Source organism: Protomyctophum bolini, assembly GCF_963924005.1.
Source record: "Protomyctophum bolini genome assembly, chromosome: 6".
Taxonomy (NCBI): Eukaryota; Metazoa; Chordata; class Actinopteri; order Myctophiformes; family Myctophidae; genus Protomyctophum; species Protomyctophum bolini.
This window is the reverse complement of record NC_137867.1, coordinates 37,589,260-37,612,373: the sequence shown is the minus strand read 5'-3', so window position 1 is coordinate 37,612,373 and position 23,114 is coordinate 37,589,260. Positions and strand designations below refer to the sequence as shown.

At 41.3% G+C, this 23,114-nt stretch overlaps 2 protein-coding genes across 4 annotated transcripts; one reads left to right on the top strand and one right to left on the bottom strand.

Annotated features, from left to right (window-relative positions):
* Positions 1-1,446: 1,446 nt before the first annotated feature.
* chek2 (checkpoint kinase 2) lies at positions 1,447-15,263 on the bottom strand. Of its 3 annotated transcripts, none has more exons than XM_080765002.1 (16): positions 15,170-15,263; positions 12,488-12,818; positions 11,850-11,974; positions 10,364-10,496; positions 9,227-9,317; positions 8,423-8,519; positions 8,211-8,264; positions 8,046-8,110; positions 7,031-7,130; positions 6,744-6,830; positions 6,037-6,203; positions 5,006-5,133; positions 4,581-4,666; positions 4,053-4,121; positions 2,926-2,994; positions 1,447-2,690 (listed from the first exon to the last, which is right to left on the bottom strand). In XM_080765002.1, the coding sequence occupies exons 2-16, from the start codon at positions 12,792-12,794 to the stop codon at positions 2,577-2,579; spliced, it is 1,692 nt and encodes a 563-aa protein (XP_080621128.1). In that variant the 5' UTR covers positions 12,795-12,818; positions 15,170-15,263; the 3' UTR covers positions 1,447-2,576. The 3 variants fall into 3 exon arrangements, with proteins under 3 accessions (XP_080621128.1, XP_080621130.1, XP_080621129.1); XM_080765004.1 differs by having other exon boundaries at positions 1,447-2,687; XM_080765003.1 differs by having other exon boundaries at positions 15,166-15,206.
* Positions 15,264-16,144: 881 nt separating this feature from the next.
* entr1 (endosome associated trafficking regulator 1) lies at positions 16,145-23,058 on the top strand. The gene is made up of 10 exons (XM_080766026.1): positions 16,145-16,567; positions 16,777-16,877; positions 17,039-17,113; positions 18,232-18,311; positions 18,585-18,702; positions 18,782-18,855; positions 19,749-19,860; positions 20,112-20,174; positions 20,557-20,696; positions 21,022-23,058. The coding sequence occupies exons 1-10, from the start codon at positions 16,516-16,518 to the stop codon at positions 21,110-21,112; spliced, it is 906 nt and encodes a 301-aa protein (XP_080622152.1). The 5' UTR covers positions 16,145-16,515; the 3' UTR covers positions 21,113-23,058.
* The last annotated feature ends 56 nt before the right edge of the window (positions 23,059-23,114 follow it).

The window sequence follows — 23,114 nt, the reverse complement described above, 5'->3', positions numbered from 1 at the left end:
GGGAGGGAGGGGGCAGAACCATCATGATCTGGAGGGGGGAGGTGGTTGTGTACATATTCAGTCAGATAACTCACCCTGAAAGTGCCCGAAAGTGAAGACATCTCACTTGACTATGCATCCACATCTTGGTACCACAGCACCTCAAAGGCCCTTAAAACAAGGCTCCAGACCTCCCAAAACAAACTGGTCAGGCTCCTACTTGGCCTCACCCCCCGAACCCACCTCACCCCTGCCCACTTTGACAGGCTGGGATGGCTTAGAGTCGACGACAGAGTACAGCATGTTGCAATGGGTCTGGTCCACAAGATTCGATACACCACTAAGATACCCATGTACCTGTCTAAATACTTCCTTAATGTAAACGAAGTCCACACCCACAACACCAGAGGGAGTGCAACAAACCATGTACAACCCAGATTCGGCACAAACAAGGGACTAAATTATTTATCACACCCGTGTGTTGAGTGTTGCAACTCCTGTCTGAGAGTGTGGTCTCCATATTAAGTTCTGTTCTGTTATTTGGGACTACCGACACCTGCTAGCTTGCTCTGGTACATTTGAATAAGTAACAAAAATAATGTCCACAGGTTTGGCAATGCAAAACTAGAATATTATTTTTTTGTAAAATAAAAATATAGTGCTACCCAAATAAAGTGTTGTGGCAATACAAAACATCCTCAGTCTGACACCTGTGTCCCATTTTATATGGGGAAAGATAGTCAATAAACAAGTGTAATACTTTATGCATGGTGTTAGTCCAGTTAGTTTTGTATTGAGGTGTGCTTGAAATGTAGTGTAATTCTTCAATATGTTAATAAATCAGAGGATCATTCATGTTAGGCTACACAGATAAGACAACTTTTTTTGTTCATCTGTCAAACCTGTGTGGACATTCAAAAATGTTTCCCTCATCTTTGATGTAAATTACAAAGCCTATTAAAAATAGTGTTGAGACACTGTGCCAACGACCTGAAGCTTAACATAATAATCCAAACCTCATCCAACTAACTTAACTTTTCTCCAAAATTAACCATACCATACCAACAGTCCAACACTCATCAAATCATCCCTGTGTAGCCCACAATGAAGGGAACATACTGTACAAAAAGGTGAGTTTATGTAAAACAGGATTCAGGACCTAAGGGGATATTCATTAAATACACATACTGTAGATTAAAGTATTGCATGTCTTATGAGTGGTTTGATTTATTAAAACTATTTCTCAAAAAGCATTGAGGTTTGCCATAATTTGCAAAACGTAATACAAAAAAAAAAGATTATAATTACTCTTTTGTTAACACTTTCTCGTACACCTGTCTATTATACCAGAGGTTCCGATTTGTAATGTTATATTCTTCAAAGGTGGATTATTGACACAGGGGTGAAAAATGGGTTACAAAATCATGGGATAAAAATTACATATCATGTCATTCTTGGAATCTAAGCACTCTTAGCAGATGGTGTCCAGCCTCATATATCCAAAACGGCTACTTTTCAGGATTCAAAAGTAGCCATTTTTGCTACTGTAGTATGGCAAAGTAGGGCATTTATTTTCCCAAACAAAAAAATATATAAAGGTTTCTGCCCGACAGCAACGATATGCTACATATCATTTTGTTTTTCTAAGCAACATGCTATAAAAAGGGTACTTTGATCAAGAAGTCAGGCCTTTTCTACCTACGGAAACTTAAATGGGCAAAACTCCCCTGGTAACTTATGGTCAACTTCTACCACTGCACAGTAGAGAGTGTGCTCACCTACGGTCTATTGGTGTGGTTTTCTAGCTGCACCAGGACAGAGAAGGAGGCCCTCAGGGAGGATCATCGGGAGATCTCCACTGTCTTTACCTCCCACTGCCTGCGACGCACGAGTAACATCCTCCAGGACCAGCTCCACCCTGCACCTACCGTAGGAGGTACCGGTCCATTAGGTCCACGACCAGCACTGCAGACTGACCAACAGCCTCTATCCACAGGCTGCTAAACGATGCCCCAGCCACTCATTACCCCCACCCTTCCTAAATGGCTACAAGAACTGGACTTTGCACATTGCACACAGCACATTGTACTTTTGGTATATTATTATTTATCTGTGGAGTTTCCTTCCTTTGGGGTTTATTTGTTGGTTATGCCTGTGGAGCTCGAAAACATAATTTTGTTGCTTTTGTGTATAAACAATGTTAATAAAGTACTAAAAAAAAAGAAAATAGTAAAAATAATAAAATTTAAAAGAAAATGATAACCACTGACTGGTAATCTGAAGGTCACAGGTTCACCTCCCGGCCTCCCGACACTTAACCCCCTACTGTAAGTGCCTACTGTAAGTGCTAGGTTCAGATGATGCTATAGTATAGTATGTCTTTAACAAAACTTTAACTGATTTGCAGCATCGTTTTCATTGTACCATGGATTCATAATTTCTTTGAGTGTGCTTTGCATGACCTATCAACAAATAAATTTAGGTAAATGAAAATAAAAAAACTGTTTATTAAACAGTTGTAAAAAATTTAAATAAAAAATACCAATAAGGTTACAGTGTGTAAATTTAGCCAACATAATTATCCTTGTCCCCGACAGTCATTCAGAGGATGGGACTTGTCTCTTCTTGGCAGGGATCTGTTCCTTTTCCTCCTCATCTTCTTCTCTGCTCCTCTTCAAACTGCCTTCCTGCTGGGGGAGCATGCCATCCTCCTGGGGCAACGCGCACACAGACAGACACACAGACACACAGACACACAGACACACACACACACACACACACACACACACACACACACACACACACACACACAGTCATGAACTACAGCAGTGCCTTTCAGAACTTAATTTTGGTATTTCTTGCACCTCAAGGAATTTCTAACAAGCTGAACAAAGTTCTGTACAAAACATTGTGTGTAATTAGTTGTTAGTTGGTTGGTAAGGTTACCCTGGCATTTCCCGCAGCAGCTTCGGAGGGATCCACGACGCCGCGAGCCTGTTCCAACATTACAGGGTCCTGAGAACGAATGAACAAACGCATAAACACAGATGAAGGCCTGAGTAGCCGAAACGCGTCCATTTGTCATGATTGCTGCTGAACAGAGTTCTGACAAAACATTGTGTGTGATTAGTCAAAGACACTTGTAAGGGCCAAAATGACCACTAATGTCGAACACATTTATGTAACCTTGGGGTGGCGCTGTTGGTACATAAGCGTCAAGCTCACAGGCATGGTGAGGGAAGGATTGACCCGGAAGGGCAAATGGCTTTGACCGCAGGTACGTCAGCACTTTGAAATGGTTGGAGCGAAATGTTTGTCTGTTTCAGTCTGAAGTATCCATTGTCTGTAATCTGTCTAATTATGGTTTATTTTTAATATCACGCAGATCTGATGCTGTACACAACTCTTTATATGGTGAAATAAATACGTTAAAAGCCAATGGAGAGCTGCCTGTGTGACGTTATTGGGGCTGACACCTGACACACAGGAATAAACAGCACGGCATTAGAATGGCGCTTCAGTCAGGTCCAGCTACGGGATCAATTCCTTGAGAGATCTATGAATAGTGGTGAAATTATGCCTAATGTGGTGAAATTATGCCTAATGTGGCAAAATAATATTTTCAAAAAGCAGCATCAGGAGTGGAATTCGATCCCATGACATTATGACTGGAAGTGTGTGTGTGTGTGTGTGTGTGTGTGTGTGTGTGTGTGTGTGTGTCTGTGTGTGTGTGTGTGTGTGTGTGCATACGCACACATTATAGAAATTCTCTAACTCTCAAAGAAACTGATGAAGGCCTGAGTAGCCAAAACCGAAACACATCCGTTTGTCATGGGAACTTTAACACATGTGGACAAATGATGAATGATGAATGATGAATTGAACAATGTGGACCCTGTTGTAAACAAGTGTAAGGCTTAATTGGGTCGTCCACTCACAGTTAACAGTCTTTGTATTGAGTTTGTGCTTGAAATGTACTGTAATTCTGCAAACTGTTAATAAAGATTTCAATCAATCAATCAAATGTAAACTCAATGTTGCTTCACTTTTGCACGTGCTTGCGTGTTACGTACCCTGGCATTTTCAGCAGCAGCATCGGAGGGGTCCATGAGACCGCGAGCCTGTTCCAACATTACAGGGTCCTGAGAACGAATGAACACATACACACACACAGATTCTCAAACAATATGAATATTACCGTAATATTTTAACCCTTCCTTTGGGTCTTCAAAGACCTCTTATGAGCAGCAAGTTATGAACAGTGTTGACTGTTATAGGAAGGCTCTTATTTGGTCACTCTCTCGACAGACACATTTGATGAAAAACATGTACAATAAATGTAGCTGAATATATACCAAGGTTAGGTACCTGGGAGCTGCTCAAGTCAACCACACTACATTTATAGCCTAAATGTATACAGCATCAACAACTTCAATGAAAACATTCAATTTCAATCCAGCAACCGACTGTACAGCTCCTCCTGAGGACCTGAACAAACTTAACAACTTACACTGAGATGATGGAAGGATGACATTGTTGACAAGTAGTAGTAGCATTACAACTACTAGTTGTAGCATTACTAGTGCCATTAGTAGAAGTACCTTTAACCAGGGATGTTGCAGGGCTTCTCGTATAGAGAGTCTGTGAATTGGATCAACCACCAGTAGTTTCTTCACTAGGTCTTTGGCTGAAAGACATACAACCAACAATAAGTCCATAGATACTTTGTACTAGTACATACTACTAGTACTGTCCAAATAATTACAAAGGCATAGTGCATCTAGTCTAATAGAGAATGTGCAGTAGACTACTTTCCTAAATAAAGGAAGCAGTGAATCTAGTGTACCATAAGGTGCACTGTACTACTGCCAGAAATTAGTCAAGTAGAAAAGGTGCAATGCATTTAGTGTACTATGTACTAGTGAATAGTCAATACTGCCTAGTGTGAAGTACCAACGGCATAGTGCATTTAGTGTACTGTAGTATAAATACTAGTGTCGTACAGTATATAGAGACAGTGTCATACCATTTTTAGAGACATTATCCCATTTCTCTGGCAACATCCTGAAGAATCCCTGAGTGATCTGTTGTTGGACAGACATTGGATTTTGGACAGTGCTCCAGTCCTTATGGAAGGGTGGGTAGCCACAAAGACTGACAACACAACATACATCACATTAAAGATTACTGGCAAAATGGTAAGAATGGGATAGTAACACTTTCAGAATTAAAACCCAGTGCAAGATGTACTAAGTTCAGTAGTAGCATGATGATCTAACCAACCAGTATGCACTAACAATAGAACTCAGAAGGTACCAGAGAAGGTTAAACAGTGCATCAGAGCTTTCGGTTCCAATTACCCCTATATACACATACACCCTCAGCAGTGGCCTACCACACTCAATAATAAAGTCCCTTCCCCAAAATTACACACCCTCTCCAGGTGCCAGGTCTCTCAGGCACCTGCATTCTGACCTCGGTATTGGCAATTGTGCGGCTGATGTGTCGTGATGTTTAACAAATTTCAAGCTGGGATCCCTGGATCTACAAACTCGCGCAAATATGGAGCCGCATGGAACTCCATATTTGGACGTCAATATGAAGTAAGTACTTATAATATATGATGTTGGGCTGAGGAATTAAGCAAAAATGTCACAGTGAGCCCTACCGTTTCTTCAGGGACAGTACTTTCTAGATAAATGTTAGCCTCGGTACCCAGGCTTTTATTTTCGTTCGCATCGGCTGAAAAATGTAAAGCCTGGGTGAACGAGATACATTTCCTGGTCTAGGAGTGGGAGTGAACTACAGTGCAAAGGGGCATCGCTCCCAGTTTTCTCCGCTGTTTCCTACCGGGGAGGGGCGGAGGGGGTGACCGATCGGTGAAACAATATTCTCCAGCGCTTGCTCCATGCACACCCACCCCCCTAGACCAGAAAACATGCTGGCTGGGCCAGGCTAGTTGAATGTTAATACTAATATTAATACTCGTTAAGACCTGTGATTACAACAACAAAGACGAGCACACAGACAGGCAGACAGACAGGTTAAGCAGCCCACCAGATAAACAGGACAACTCCCAGACTCCAGGCATCAACCTTGGGGCCGTATCCTGTGGTAGTGTTTGCGTGGGTGAAGACTTCAGGGGCCAGGTAGTAAGACGTTCCACACAAAGTCTTCATTAGACTGGTCTCCTCTAAGATCTTAGACTGGTTAAAATCTGTCACCTACAGACAGACACACACACACACACACACTTGTCACCTTTATTAGTTAATCTATGCCGATTTTTTTAAGTTACTTAATGTCGATTTGCACAATGTTAAGTATGTTATTGAGTTGAGCATGTTGCTTAGACAGATACCAGGTTTGATCTATACCCAGGATCGGAGTTACCTAGTTAAATAAAAAGATCAATAGGCTACTGTGTAAATTCCATGTTAAGAAAAATTACAGTAGATAAACGTGTCCCATGGACCCACAGATGGTGAGGTGGATGCGCCTTTTCTTAATGTGCATCAGAGACAGGACGCAAGCCTATCAGCATCACTGCTAGGGTTCATTTCACTTACTCTGAATTTGAACCTTTAAGTAACTGTGGAGAAGGGCATCTGCTTAATGCCTATATCAATGCCTATAGTTTATCCTGTGAGATATACCGGTATCCAAAATCTATATTCTCAAAAACAAACCATACATCATCGTTTACAAATAAAAGGCCAAGTACTCATGCCTAAATGATGTGTGTTTGTGCATAGTCTGTGTACCTTGACCAAGCAGATATCCTCCTGTGAAGCCAGCAAAATGTTCTCCGGTTTCAGGTCTCTGTGGATGATGCCGTTGTTGTGGAGATACTACACACACACACACACACACACACACACACACACACAGAGAGAGAAATGCGTTTATTAATGGCTCTAATCTCCTTTCATATAAATAAAAAATAAATCCCGACTGTTATTGTTATTATACTAATAATGATTAATATTTATAGTGTGATAATCTGAACAATATTGTGATTTATATTGATTGACGTGTTGAATCCACCCACCTCCACCGCACAAAGCATCTGGTAAAAATATAACTTTGCAATTGGCTCCTTCAACGACTTATTTGACATCACCCTGTCGAATAACTCTCCACCCTCCATCCTGACAGGGAAAAGAGAGAATATCCATCCATTTCCTCTTGTATTATTCTTAGCTCATGGTCACAGGCCAAGCCATGTAGAACAGGGTATGTAAGCATGTATTGTACAGTATGCATGCATGCATGTGCGGCCCCTCAAAAGTACACCAATCACAGCTCATGCTGCTGCATGCATGACATCATGAAACAGAAGCGCCTGAAGCCCTAAAAACGTGGTGTCGGGTTGAGTAAACTGAAACTTGGTTGGTTCATAATTTGTAGGAAAAAGAACATTTCTTCTTCATAGCAAAATTATTCTTGTGAAGCAGAAGCACCCATTGTCTTATTGGATAAAAACAGTATAGTATTTATAACATAATATCACCATTTAGAGAGGGTACGGTGTAATATGGTAATATTTCGTTTCCATTTTAAATTTGTATATAGATGATATATTTCCTGAAATATGAAGTCTAAAGGCTTCCTGCTAAAAATGTAATGGAATCATTTTTAGTTTTTGACTACTCTGACATGCAAGTGTTTTAACACTACAATTTGTCAAAATAGACCAATAATTGGGGACCCAAAGAATTTCGCCTAGGATCCCATTAAAAGACCACGTGTAGTTCCCAGGACTTATTACATTAAAAACCTAGCAACATCACTGACAGCATGGTATTGTGGTAGTATGTGTACCAATGTGGTAGAGGAAGTTTAACAGTGTAGCATAGTGTGTGAAACAATTTACAATTTACAATTTAGGCATTTAGCAGACACTCTTAATCCAGAGCGACTTACATTAAGCAAGAAACAGTGTAGTAGACTAGAGAGTATGTGTACCAATGTGGTAGAGGAAGTTTAACAGTGTAGCATGGTGTGTGAAACAGTGTAGTAGACTAGAGAGTATGTGTAAAAACAGTGTGGCGGTTCAGACTCACAGTTCGAGTACAATATAATAAGAATCCTCAGATTGATAAAAGTCCTCCGTTTTGATGAGACAAGGCTACAAGAGAGGAGAGGACAGCACATCAGATACTGTACATCAATTATGTACATCAATCAAAATATTAAAAGTCAATAAAATCATTTGGTTTTTTCCTTACATGATCTATTTGTTGGAGAATGCGTATCTCTTTCTCTGCATTCATGTCCGCCGTCTGTACGATTGGACGAAGATAATTAACAATCACATGAGTTCTGACAGTGGATAATACTGGCCATTCCTTAGCCAATCATCTGATGGCACAACTGGGTATCAGTATTTGCATGTAGACCAATCCAAGAACTATGGCGGGATGATTCACACGTGACTCACCCCTACTGACGGGAAGTTTTTCTTGTGAATGATTTTGACAGCTACCTTCTTACAGGTGGACCTCTCAAACGCTAGCTTCACCTCACCACACACCCCTCTGGAATGAAGGAACAGACGCATGCACACATTACTAAATGCATTCTGTAGTCTTTAATCCCTGGATTAAACTGGGCGCAAAACTGTGACATCTTATCGTTGACATCTTACAGTTGACTATTTTCAATAGGAACTAGGAAAATAGCACTGATGAAACAAAATGCTAACAGTAACACTGGCGTATTTGAAATATACAGTACGGTATATCACATCGGCATGGCCTGTCCTTGAGCAAAATACTGAACCGCTGATTGCTCCCGATGAGCAGGTTGGTGCCTTGCATGGTTTCCGCCGCCATCGAAGGATGCACCATATTAATAATAATGCCTACGAATTAATATTTGCTCTTTGCAAATACACAGCAGCAGTCCCTTGCTCATAGCCTATTCGAGGCTGAAAGACCATTCAGCCTGCGCACTTAGTAAAACAGTTTTAAGAGCAAATTAGCAAGGGACAATAATAGGACTTTACTTTTGCTTGGCATGATCAGCTCCAGTGACCACATTAATTGCCATTTTCACAAACTTTCTTTGAAATTTGCACTTTTTAACAATTGAGTAATGAGTATTCACGAGTATACCTGTATACTTTGTCCACCACTGAAAAGCACCCAGTAGAATCCAGGAGTTACTTGACCAAAAAAAACTTGAAAGTTAGATCCATATTCAGATCTGGTTCACTTCAAGTACTTAATCACGTCTGACTCACGTGCCGATGACCCGGGTCACCAAGTACTTCTGTTTGAACTCCGGAGGATAGCTGGTCTGTTCATCTGCCATCAAGTCTATAAACATAAAGACTGTAGACGGAGAGACAGTCAGTTGCTGTACATAAAGTTGACAAACCGATCATTAAAATCAGTTGACAAGGGCATAAATGATTATCCTCAAACTTTTTTTATCACATTTTTACATTGCAGTATACACTACACACACACACACACAACTTAATTGGATTACCTGATTCAGCAGTGGTCCCTTTGTAATAATAATAATACATTTTATTTATAAGGCGCCTTTCAGGGCACTCAAGGTCGCCATACAGGTTAAAAACAGTACAAGAACACAGTTCTTGTAAGCAGAACAAAACAGGGGCACAGCTTTGTGTTTGTTTAGGTCGTCTAAGACAAACACATCTGAGCTCATACTCACAAAGGTGTGTAAGACAGGTGTGAATTGGTGTATTCACACCCAATTCAATTCACACCCATGATACATACTTAACTACAGTATGTAGTTAAGCCCTGAGGCCAACTCAACCAATTCTAAATGCGGTTTTCTGAAAAACATATGTTGCTATCAGTGATGCTCAAACTTTTTCATGTCAAGTCACCTCAACTTTATGTGTTTTGGCTTACATACTATTACTATATGTATTGAACTTGACGGCACATGATTCAAGATGGTGGCTTAGCACCTAAATTCCAACTTCCCTCAAAAATCCACACACACCTAGCAGGCTGGTTCATATGTTTGGTCCGACGGAGCATTGGTCCGAACGACAACCTACCTCAAACCCTCACCCTAACCCTAACCTCCCCTGGGGCAGCACACCTAAACCTAACCCCAACCCTCACCCTAACCCTAACCTCCCCTGGGGCAGCACACCTAAACCTAACCCCAACACTCTCCCGACCCCCAACGCACCTCGGACCAATGCTTCTTCGAACCAATGCTCCGTCGGACCATAGTATGCCTCCCCTAGCAGGCGACCCGCAGCACACAGGACCTCTCCTTTGTGGTCCGGTACACTGACTGATTGCCTGATGGATTTGCACCTTTTGACTAGTGTGCTGGAGGAAAGAGATAGAACACGTTTTATCAGAGTGAATGGAGAGATACTAACCTTTGTTGGTGGGTTCAGCCAGTGCCAGTACATCATTGTTGACCAGAGGAAGACTCTTTCCTTGTCCAATTTTATCCCCATTTAAGAACGTCCCATTATTACTCTGATCCTTTACATACACGATGGTACCCTCCTACACACAGACACATCACACACACACACACACACACACACACGACCTGTCAGTTTGTCGCAAACCAGTCATTCGTTCAGTAATCTGGTTAATGAAGTGTTCACTGTATATGTGATTATTTGCCAGCCAGGATTGCCAGGATTGTAGATACAGTATATAGCAGAGAAGAAAAAGTGCCCCTCGGGGCACAGGTCTCCACCAGGCCAGGTCAGGTTGTGGCCTCCTGGTGGCGCTATAATAGGCCAATGTGAAAAAGGTGCAATTTCTTCTTCTTACGCCTTTGATGGCAATTGGATGATTGGCATTTTGTTCCAAAAATGTGTTTTGCTCAAATCTACCCGTTAGTGGTAGGCCAATGAGAAAAGGGTGGGATATATTCCTCAGCCTAGTAGGAAAGTGTGTGAAAGACTGCAAACTTTGAAAGTCAATGTTAGCCAATTAGGATGGAATATGACAGCTCAAGATACTGAGCTTTGGACAAAACCTGGAGGAGTAATATAAAAAAGTGAGTGACCGACTCTCATAATCGATACAGATTACAGAACCACCTCTCCGACAATATCTGACAATATTTCCGAGAACGAGAAGAATCGTTTTTTTTTGGACCACAATGCTTATAAGAGACGATTTTAAGATGACCCCATGATATTCTCCTACGCCCAACGAGTGACGTCAGCACTGAATTGAAAAAATTAAAATAGGTAGCCAATCTACAAACTCAATGCATTGTGATTGTGAGCTCACTGATATTTTGAAAAGATTGCATAAAACTTTGACATTTTTAATTCACCTACAGCAGCAGTCCCCAAACGTTTTTGGCCTTGCACCCACTGTTACCTCTTGACCAAGTTGACGCACCCCCCCGACCCCAACGCTCAGTCTCGTTGTATTTGACCGAAATTTTTACATTCATAGCAAATAATCACAGAATGTCACTGTACTGAGAGACAACAGTGTTTACCAGATTTTGCCGTTTGTGCTAAATAACACCATGAAACCGCCATTACCCTTTTCATGTCACGCACCCCCTAGAGGGTGTTTGTGCGCCACAAGGGGTGCACGGACCACAGTTTGGGAACCACTGACCTACAGTATGATGAAATGCCCAAAATGGGAACGCCAGGTTCCTTAATTTTTCTTCTGACCGGACTGAAGTTCAGTTCAAATAATTACTGCGATCGGTTGATCACAGTAGTGACATGCAGTAATTCATCCGAGAAAGCAGCATGGCACACTTCCTAAATCACTAAACATAATTGTCCCAAGTGTCACATTCAAGTTGTATCCTGAGGTAAAACAGTAATTAGTAAATCAGTTAGTCAACAATGCTGCCATTAAACCTGTCAGTGATACCTTGACTATGCTGAAGTGTTTTTTACTGATGATATTAAATCGTCCCACTGCTTCGAGTGCGGGGTCCTTAATCACATAGTGACACCTCTTGTCTCTCCCAAACTCATACTGATCCTCCACACAATCTGGAAAACAGCAAACACACTGGTGTCAGAATACAGCAGAACACAAAGAATAATGTAAGTAGAGCCTTTTCTCCTGTCATTACTACAACATTCTTCCTCTCAGCTTTTCTACTGTGTCTCTCCACCTCTCATCTGGGCGCTAGCCCTTCCAATGTCTGGCTTTCAGAATTACATCATAATGTGGCAGCCAAGTCTATGACTTTTAATGTTTGCTTAACGCATTCAGACCCAAAGCGCCTTCTAAATCCTGATCTGGTTTTCTGAAATTATTTATTCAAAAATTACAAAAACATTATTTTGCTATATACTGTACATGGCAACAACAACTCAAAAATGGGTTCCAGGTCTTGAAATGTAAAAAAACTAAAAGGGCTTCCCTCGTCCTTAATGGGATAACAAACAGCATCACAACAAACAGGACTCTAGCCAAGTCTATGGACTTTTTTTTAAACTGACTGCAGGTTTGCATAACAAGCATGCGAGCATGCACACACACGACACACACACACAAACCATGCATTCTGTAGCCTCTCTTCAGGGGCAGGAGGCGGCCCCAGGGCTGGATTTCGGGCTCCTCAGGAACAGAGGCCAGAGACGACACTGGTATGGTGTCCGCACTGCTCACCGTCCCAGAGCCACTGGACGACTGGCTGGCCGAGGAGGGCCCGCTGGACGAACTGGAAGCAGCATTCTGCTGCTGGACGGACTGGGAAGACTGGTGCTCCAGGGACTGGGTCTCAGACTGGGGGGTTTCAGACTTGGACGCCTGATTGGGCGACTGGGTCTTCTTGTCATCTTGGCTGGGAAGGTCCACCGACATTCTCGATCTGAAGGAAAAACAGAGCTGCACAAACACAAACTATCACACTCAATATGTCAGAGTCTGTCAGAGACGGTAATATCTCAAGACAGATTATGCCAGCACGAGTGCTTAAGCCCTATTCATTTTCATAGTTTGGATTTTCGGTGGTGAGGTGACCACCGCTCTCACCCCAAACACAAATCTGGTAAAAGGGGGTCCCTGGCACAAAATATGTTTAGATGATGTGGTATTGGTTCCTAACCATTGTATAGGCCTACTGAAGTACCACCTCAGAAAATATTTTACTCTCCACCTTAAAAGCTGATAATATTCAGGAGTGCCCTTTTTGTTCCATTCCTAAGCCAATAATGCTGCTGCTCTGACAAAACTCTGTCTAATCAATAATCAGCACAACTGATGATATTTCTAATGTGATTAATCCGTTCTCAAATCTTCTGTTAACGGCTAGGAGTGCCATCATGCTCATTTCAGCACGGCTGGATAGCCTATTTCAACCAATTGCATGGTTGGTCAGAAGAACTACCTGTAGTAATATAAATATTTCATTCCACCTTTGTCATTTTTTTCCTCCTTTTTTGTACCACCAGAGGGGTCTCAAGTACCTAGTGGTTGGGAAATGGATGTAGGTTCCTTGCTTGGACAAACATGGTGGCTTAAACATTAGGTGGTAAACATTATGGTGGTTTAAACATTAGGAAACAAACCCAAATAAGCAACTACACTCTAGAAACAAGCCCCCAAAAAACCACAACCACCAATATGTATGTAATCACATTTACAGAAAAACAAGCCCAAGGTCTCTTATTATAATAATGGCAACACTGCTCGGCTCGCAAAACCAGTGCCCCGAAGCAAAGCTTGTGTGTGTGTGGATTCATACTACATCGGGTGCACTGTGTATTTGCGTGTGTGTTCCACTTTTTGCTGGGGGGAGCTACTCACGTTGTGCAGGCTAAACTGCAAGCCCCGATGTCTCGTCACAGCCAGGAGGACAGCGCTGGCCGGCTATACTCCGTGGTGGCGCGAGCTGAGCTGTCATTGCAACTATTATAAAGTAGGCCTATACTATAGCCAGCACAACATATTAACAGCTTCTAGACCAATCACATTGCCCGGAGCGAGTCTTGGTGATCCAGTGGTGAGTAAAAACAGAGAGAAGGGCTGGGGAGAGCTGTGGTTTTCTCTTCAGCGCAGCTCAGTGACATCATGTTGTAGTTTTCGGTGAAGCGGTGGTCACCTCACCACCGAAAATCCAAACTATGAATAGGCCTTTAAACATGAAATGATGTTGTTAGTAATAATAAACACAGAAGCACCCGGGAAGAGCAGCCAGAGCTTATGTGAGAGCTGATGTGAATTAGCTAACCATAGCACACACAATGAAAATACATTTATTAAATTTAGATACATTGATTTGTCCTCATATTTTTCGTTTAGATACATGGCATGGGATACACGTGGGATGGCCCGAGTCAAACTATTGGAGTCAAGAGCCAGGTAAGGGGTAGCCAGGCCCAGCCTGTGTGGTTTCTGGTCTAGAGGGGCGGTTACCAGTGAGTACAAGGCGGGATCCTATTGGTACCAATGATTCTCAACGCAACCATTATCCCCAAATGGTGAGCAACTGGTCACTCCAGACCGCAGCAGTTTTTTGCAACTGGTTGCAAGTTTGGACTACTTGGCCACAATTGCATAGTGGGTGACTGCTTAAAAAAACATTCCACAGAACTATATTGAACTGAATTCATGACCCAGCCCTAAGTGACCTTAATTGTTGGAACATAAATAAACAGGATGTACAGTACTGCAGGAAATCCAGTTTACAGACAAAAAAATCTGTTATTCAAGCTCATATACGAGGCGTTGTGAGCTTGTAGATCTAGATAAAGATCATTTAGCTTTATAGTTCAAGTTTTAAGTTTTAAATTAAGAAAACATCATTGCATAACAGTATGAATGATGTTTCTTATAATTCAAGAGGATCACTATTAAAAAACAAAACAGAGTCAAACAAAAATAAAATCGTTGCTAATCGATTACTATGGTAATGATTTAATGTTGTGCCCACAATTGGGACAACACAAAATGCGATAAGCTCTTCCCAAAAGTGCACTACACTACAGTAGTACACACAGTCATACACAAGCTTTTATTCTGAATGGTATTAAGTAGACTGACAGACTGACATAAAGAAAAACAAACTATAGTTGTTCATGTTGATTATGATGTTTTTCCAATTTCCCCTGTTAGCTATAATATCTTCAATCACGGAAGTCATAACACAGATTCATTCACTTCACTTTAGATTCAATCAATGAACCAAAAAACACCTTTAACTTTAATGTCTTCATCTTCCCCTCTTTAAAACTTACCGCTGTTTGTTTGTTTGTTTGCTTGCGTGGATCATGTGGAACTGAAGCAAGTGATTGAAGTGAACACTGACTAGCGCCGTCTTGCACTATGGGAATTGTATTTCCTGTTTCTATGCCATCCCGCCACAGCGCAGCCAATGAGAAGTTGTGAGCTGGACACGTGTTCTTGCAGCTGTCAGCTGAGTCGGGCTCAGCTCTGTGAAATCAGCCAACGTGGAATGATTTAACTTCAAAATAAATGTAACCATTAAATAGCCTAGGCCTAGGCTATGTAGGGGGAATAGAAAACCTGCTGAAAAAAAGAATGTACACACATCATCCAACAATAAAGATGTTATGGCAATCATACAGTCTAATCATACAGAGACAGAGAGCGAGAGAGAGAGAGAGAGAGAGAGAGAGAGAGAGAGAGAGAGAGAGAGAGAGAGAGAGAGAGAGAGAGATGATTCAGAGAGACCTCAGACATCTGACATTGACCATATGACTATGAAGTAGAATTTTCGAGGAAGTGCATGAAAAAACCCACATGGCCATGGGTTTCTGTAGGTTTATTTACAATATTAGAAAACATTAGTTAGTCACTTTTTGAGAGATTTTGATTTATTACAAAATAATACATGCACTTCAGCCCTTCTATCGATCTATAACCTACAATGCGTCGTGACTCGTGAGGTTGTACATTTTGCTATTTTCAAAAGATTTTATACATTTTATTTTATATGTATACAGTGAAAAGTTGTGAAAAGTCGACATTCTGCACAACGGCATTTTGATACCAATAGCAAGCAATACCTTTGTATCAAGTAAATTGTGAGTACTTTTTTACCACTGATAATTGTGACTCACAACATTACAGTCTATGCTCACAACTCAAGCCTCAGCTGCCATTCATAACTGATAGTGATATATGCTTTTATTTTGAAGGCCACGGGCGGAAGTATTACATCCTTTTAGTGTCTCCCTTGTTACTGTTGTTGTCAGCTGATCTGGTAACCCTGCAGTAGCTAAAACAAACATCTGAAGTTCTGTGGACCTTACCGGACTACATCAGCACGGCAGGTTTAACTACACCGTAAAGGTCTTAATATGTCATATTGCACATGGTTTGTTTAAAAACGGCAAAACAAAGCTGGATGTATAGTTAGCAGAAAGCTATATGGCAGAAAGCTAACAGGAGAGACAGACTGCAGAGTAACAGATCCCTGCCCTGCATCGTTTCCGTCCGTACGTCTCTCTGTCTGTCTGTTTGACGTTTGTGACTGACTGACTGTCTGCGACTTGTTACTGACTGACTGACTGAGAGTGTGTGTGTGTGTGTGTGTGTGTGTGTGTCACTGACTGTCAACATGTCTAAACATAAACATAAGAGCTCTGTCAAGACTCTCATCATTACAGACGGTAAGTTCACTAAGTTGATTAACTTTCTCAGTGCACGAAATGTTCTAAATTATACACCTCCGACAAATCATCAGAAATCAGTATTATCTGTGGCCATGCATAATACTACTACTACTACTACTATTATAAATACCACCACCATGATGTGTTATTATTTATTGTATTATATCATCATCATTCATAAAGGTTGATGCTATTTTTGTCTATAGATGATGAGGCTGAGGGAGATGAAATGAACCCATTTTCCTTCAAGGAGTTCCTGCGCTGTAAACATACAGACACGCAGGAAGACAGACAGACAGCGCACAAGGTGAGGACTGGACAGTGGACACGAGGCGGACACACACACACACACACACCAGTGTTTACTATTTACCACAGATATACCCACCTGTGTGTCTTTCTGTCTCGCTGCTAGTGTATCACTCTCTCTAGCTACTGTTAAGTCTCTCTCTACCCATCTGTTTGCAGAGGGCCAGCAGTCCGAGGTTTGAACCGGAGGTCAAAAGCAGTTTCTTTTCTGACCCCTCCCTCCTGCCGCAGCAGGTACCGTACAGTGATGTACAGTGTTGTATGTAATGTTTAGTTTTGTGTTGAATCATTTGAACACCTCAGGCTGGCATCTCATGGATATGGATTAAAGAAGCTCATAATGACAATTTTCAATTGCTTTTTTCATTGATTAAGGAGCAGCCACTTTGGGACAAAATTATATTATCATTTTAGTTTCGTTTTACTTTTAACCTCACGCATGCTGTGATTTTGATTAAAGCAATGTTTAACTTTGCTAGTACTAGCCTAGTACTCTTGGGTTGTATACGTATAGCTATCTGGCCATGATATTGTCAATCACCTTTATCTATAAATGGTAAATGCTGGTGCATTTATATAGCGTTTTTTATCCAAAGCGCTTTACATTCACTCATTCAAACACACAGACATTCTTACACCGATGGCGTGGAAACCGGGACTACCTTTTACGCAGAGCCTCGGTTTCTATGGTCGCTGATGCGACGCTTGTTTTACAGCGCCGGCTACTAGCTACCTCAAACCCTAACCATAACCGCAAGCACGGAGCAGCGCATCCCTCACCAACCTTAATCCGGTGGTTTTAACGGACCCCTCACGAACCTTAATCCGGTGGTTTTAACGGACCCCTCACCAACCTTAATCCGGTCGTTTTAACGGACCCCTCACCAACCTTAATCCGGTGGTTTTAACGAACCCCTCACCAACCTTAATCCGGTCGTTTTAACGGACCCCTCACCAACCTTAATCCAGTCGTTTTAACGGACCCCTCACCAACCTTAATCCAGTCGTTTTAACGGACCCCTCACCAACCTTAATCCGGTCGCCTTTAAACAAGCGCCCCCTCAGTGACAATCGACTACCAGGCTCTGTGTAAAAGGTCATCCCGTAGGAAACCATGCAAGGCACCAACCTGCACATCGTGAGCAATTAGGGGTTCAGAGTCTTGCTCAAGGACACTTTGACACTTAACTCTGGGGGATCCCGGTGGGATCGAACTGGGAACCCTGATCCACTGCACACAAGCAACAGATGTTGTAAAGAGACTTTGGGTATCTTAAAGCGCTATAGAAATGTCACGTATTCTTATTATTATCGATGAATGAGTAATGAGGTCAGCCTACTCCTGTATTCAGGAGGAGTGGGGGCAGAGCTACCAGCAGGAACAGGACAGCAGTGTCTCCTGGCTAGAAGATGAAGAGGAGGAGGTGACCAGGTACGCTTTGGGTCTTGGGAGGTTCTCTGCCAAACCTGCAAGAAAATGCCTTACGTTTTATTATGTAAATGTATCGTATTTACTTGCTGTCAGGCAACTCCATATTCTAACTTTTTGTGTTGTTTTTTTTTCATAAATGAATGCCCTGCTTGATCATACTACAGCGTCACACAAAAGTAGCAGATCTGCAAGACCGAAACGTGGCGACGTGTTTCAAGATTGATCCGCTACTATTGCTATTTTTTGTTTTTTTGTTTTATCTGGACAAACTAGGTTCTCCTCCGGGACCAGCAAGATCAGTCTGAACGGAGAGCACTATGAGGGAGATGATGAGACATCCATCGAGCCTCCTGACACCACCTCTAGGAGCAACAAACGGCTACAGCAGCAGGTACACATGTATACATGTATACATACACACTCACAGCTGTAGGGACCACAGGCTTGACAGTGGTGTGTCTCTGTTCCAGTTGAAGGAGGACAACGTGTGTTTGAAAATAACTCTCAAAGACCTCCAGAAGAAATATGACAGTGGCCAACACAGGTGAGCCAATCAGACAACCAAGCATTTACACGGGTAGTTTGACATGGAAAGTTCTGAGCTCCACGGCTGAATCTCTTGACCTCATAGGGGTAAGCAGATATGTTGCTACACCACTTCAGCTGTTCTGATTGGTCAGTTGCTGTATATAGACGAAGGGGTGGTGCCCTGGGCGCAGCCATTACTGAGGTGTACCATTAAGTGCAGCTTTACTCCTCAGCACTGATTAGCTACACCTGGCCTACAGGGCACTGCTCCATGAATTGTGTAACCAGTCGGTGGCCTTGTGGTTAGAGTATCCGACCATGAAACTGGGAGGTCGGGGTTCGATCCCCGGCCCGGGTCATACCAAAGAGTGTAAAAATGGGACCCAATGCCTCCCTGCTTGGCACTCGGCATCAATTGGTTGGATTGGGGGGTCAAATAAACGAATCAAATTATTCCTGAGCACGGCACGGCTGCTCCAAGAGATGGGTCAAATGCGGAGAAGTGTGTGACAAATCGTATGACTTTGACTTTGTAACCATTATACAGCAGTTAGCCAATAAATCAGAATAAGCACCACATCTCTGTGAAAATCATCAATCAATTCAATTTTATTAAAGTGTCAAATCAAGCAGAGACCCGACAGTCCCACCCTGAGCAAGCAATTTTGTGAGTTGCAGACTCCATAGGGCGGGCGGCCATCTGCCTCGATGGGAAAGAGAGCAGAGACAGAGAGGGAGATACAAGTAGTAGCAATAACGAATAATAAATAGTAGTGTAAGATAGTATATAAGATGTAACAATAATGTTACATGAGATAGTGTATATATAGTGATATAAGAATAAGAACCAAGACTTCTCACTTTTGCTCTAATCTTTTTCATCGTCACTATTCTACTGATACTTGCCAGGATCCATCAGCTGTCTGAGGAGTTACTCCAGAGGAGATTACAGGAGGAGAAGGAGGCACAAGCTCTGGAGAGCATGGTCCACTCTGTGGAACAGAACCTGCATCTGATGACCGTATGTCTCCTAAACGCTCAACCTTTAGCATAGAAAGCTAAATTGTGGTTGTAATACTGTAGTTCTTCGTTTACTGATGATGTAGAACTCACACTCAAATTACTCAATATGCACCTGCAGTAAATCCTGTTCATCCATCTGTGCCCAATTGCCTACCTTCTACGTGTGCGTTTCTCCCCCACACATGCCTGTGTCTCCATCTGTCTACCTGTCTATCTTTCTCTACGTCTTGTCTGCTGTGTGTCTTTCAGAAGCGAGCAGTGAAGGCAGAGAACACTGTGTCCAGACTCAAACAGGAACTACAGCAACTACAGGTGCAACATTAAATTGTTCACATTATGTGTTTACAGGTGGTAGTAATGGGTTTACAGTCGCAACAAAAACATCTCAATATTATCGTGGCCCTGTGATAGCATCTACGATAGGTATTCATGCCGCAGATTGTGGAGTGATCATACTGCATGTGCACATAATTTACGCAGATTCACTTTAAAACATCCCTCCTGTAAGAAATCTTTGCAGATGTTTTAAAGATCAGTTAAACAAAATATATGCATAGATTACTAGAGACTAGAGTCAGTTGACTTAAAACTAACACATTGTTGTGAGATAAACACACGCTATCACTGCTAATTATGCTTTGTAGAGACTCACTGATTTCTGGTTATTTAGCTGAACAACTGATCGTGTGTGCAGGTCCAGTGTGAGTTGTTGAGGTCAGAGAATGCTGTACTGAAGACGGAGGAGTCGGAGACAGTTTCCAACATGAGACACCAGGCTCATCTGGCTTCAGAACAGCTAAACCAGGCTGTTTGCAATGCACACAAATCAATCAAGTTAGTATTTCCACCAGTAGCTACTAATGTGGCACAAGTACAGGTGGCACAAGGTTTGAGTACATTAGCACACTTTTTTTAAAATAATAATAAGGCCTAATGTAGAAATAGGCCTGTAATTGTCTCCACCAGGCCGAAGGCATGTGGAGAGTATGTTTTGCACTCTGTCTGTTTGTCCGTCCGTCTGTGTACAGCTAATCTCCAGCATCGTTAAGTCAGACATTAAGGCTAATAAAGGATAACTGACAGTAACTGTGTACTGTACCTCTAAATATACTTTTGTAAATCTAGTCTTGTTTGTCTATGTGTCTGTCTTTCTGTACAGACAGCTGTTGGGTGAATCAGACAGACTTCGTTTGACCTCCCAGATGCTTCAGTCTATCGATAAGATCTCTAGTCTACACACAGATCCTTGACCACAGCTATTCTGGCACGTTTTGTTTTCCAAACTGACTCAGAATGAGTCTGTATGCTGTTCATTGTTTTTTTCTATATTTCCAAACATACAATGTTTTTTGTTTTGTTTTTGGTCGTCTTCTGGGACCACGTGAGAGTCAGACATTATGAGAGGGATCAAGAAAGAATGTGACTTACTTGAGAAAGATTTTGGAGGGAAAAAACAAAAAAAAACATTTGTATAATGTTTAATATACTGTATATAACTCATATACAGTATACTATATGTAGCATCTTTGAGATGAAAATAGTATGTTTTGGTAGCGTTTTGGAATTAAAATATTTTCATAATTGAAAGTATATTGTTGGTAGATTATTTCAATTCAATTTTATTAAAGTGTCAAATCACAACAAGTTGTCTCAAGACACTTTACATATAGAGCAGAAAACCAACAAAGTTCCACCCAGTGCAAGCAATATTGCGACAGTAGCAAGTTAGCAACGAACAACTCCCCCATAGGAAGAAACGTCAAACTGAATGTAATAGTGTAAGTAAGATAATATAGTATGGTATAGCAATGTCAGATAATATATAATGTATAATAATATTAGGAAGGATATAGTGTAATAATATGATAGCAGTCCATGGCCGTGCTCTGGGGGAGGACGGGTCCACGGTCACACTTTGGATGGGCTCCGTGATGTCAATCTAAGATAGTATGGTTTTATGCTAATAAGAGAAGGTATACTGTACATTAGTACCAAAATTGATGAGACACTTTACAATAACATAATAGAGCTAACATAATATTGCTAGTGGATAACTATATGCATCATATGTACAAATTGGGTATGTTTCTCAATACCTGTGTTCTAAGATGACAATGGTCCATACTCGGCATAATTATTCTTTCATCAACAGTGACATGCGTTGCCTATCAATCATCTACCATCTTGTTGTGCAAACCGGTGCATAGAAACATGGCAACGTGGATATCTTGATTTATATTAGTTTTTTATATCGGCCAACTACATTTGTGGGCCACAGCGAAGTGCACTAGTGCATTATAAGCAATTATTGACACATTGTGGGCTGAAAGAACACCTATATAGACTGCCTGCTCATGTCTGGACTAATCCTCGAGAGTGGCCATCAGTTAAGTTCAAGAACTTACGTTTACCTTCAATTTACCCCGATGGCGATGTTTTCACCAGAGGTAATGGCAGATTTGGTCCAAAATAACTATGTATGTCTCAAAGAATAATACCAGGGTCAGTGTGCCAGTTCATATAAAGTGCCTTGAGTGAATAATAATGTAGACTGAAGTTTTTTATATTGCTGCCATGTTATGAAACAGCCTTCCATTAAACATTGCATTTTTTAATAGATATGAAATATTATAGAAGTTAGGTTAGGACTTTTTTTTTAATGGATTCATAATGAAATCTGTTGAGAATGTTGGACCTGTATTTTATTTTATTTTCTGTGTTTTTTATGTAATCGATTACGATTCTTTGTTTTTCATTGTCCTTTAACATCTTCTTGAGACCATGTTGGAAATAAGTGTTTTTCACTTTAAACGCCTTTTGTGTTTTGTATTGTTTTTTGCTGTGCCTGATGGTCCATAGATAAAAATCAATCGTTTGCAACCAGCTAGTATAATAATAGTCTGTAACTTAATGACTGAGTCCCAATTATTGAAGCACACGTGCAACATTCACATAACGGCGTAAAGACCTCAGTCATCACGATTCACAACTGTATTTAATTATATATTGAATTAGTTCCCTTTCCCTCAACTGATGATTTATGAGAACACAAAAAAATCTGAAAGCTGGCGTGTAAAATAAATATTGACTTGAAAAACTGAACAAATTTGTTGTACATTTTAATACTTATGAAGTCTAGTTTTTAATATGAAACTAAACTGAAAAAGCAATAAAAATTTTGAATCATAAAAAATAAGAACATTATTAAGACATATAGCAGATAGAGTGCACATTGATAACCATCAATAACAT

What these genes read in the sequence shown, in the direction of transcription:
- chek2 (XM_080765002.1), bottom strand. Translation starts at nt 12,794, where the DNA reads ATGTCGGTGGACCTTCCCAGCCAAGATGACAAGAAGACCCAGTCGCCC. An exon ending in TATTATATTGTACTCGAACT is followed by an intron (nt 7,131 to 8,045) that starts GTGAGTCTGAAC and finishes TTTCCCTGTCAG; the next exon opens with GATGGAGGGTGGAGAGTTAT. An exon ending in TGCAACATCCCTGGTTAAAG is followed by an intron (nt 4,122 to 4,580) that starts GTACTTCTACTA and finishes ATTCGTTCTCAG; the next exon opens with GACCCTGTAATGTTGGAACA.
- entr1 (XM_080766026.1), top strand. Translation starts at nt 16,516, where the DNA reads ATGTCTAAACATAAACATAAGAGCTCTGTCAAGACTCTCATCATTACA. An exon ending in AGGAACTACAGCAACTACAG is followed by an intron (nt 20,175 to 20,556) that starts GTGCAACATTAA and finishes TCGTGTGTGCAG; the next exon opens with GTCCAGTGTGAGTTGTTGAG. An exon ending in AATGCACACAAATCAATCAA is followed by an intron (nt 20,697 to 21,021) that starts GTTAGTATTTCC and finishes CTTTCTGTACAG; the next exon opens with ACAGCTGTTGGGTGAATCAG.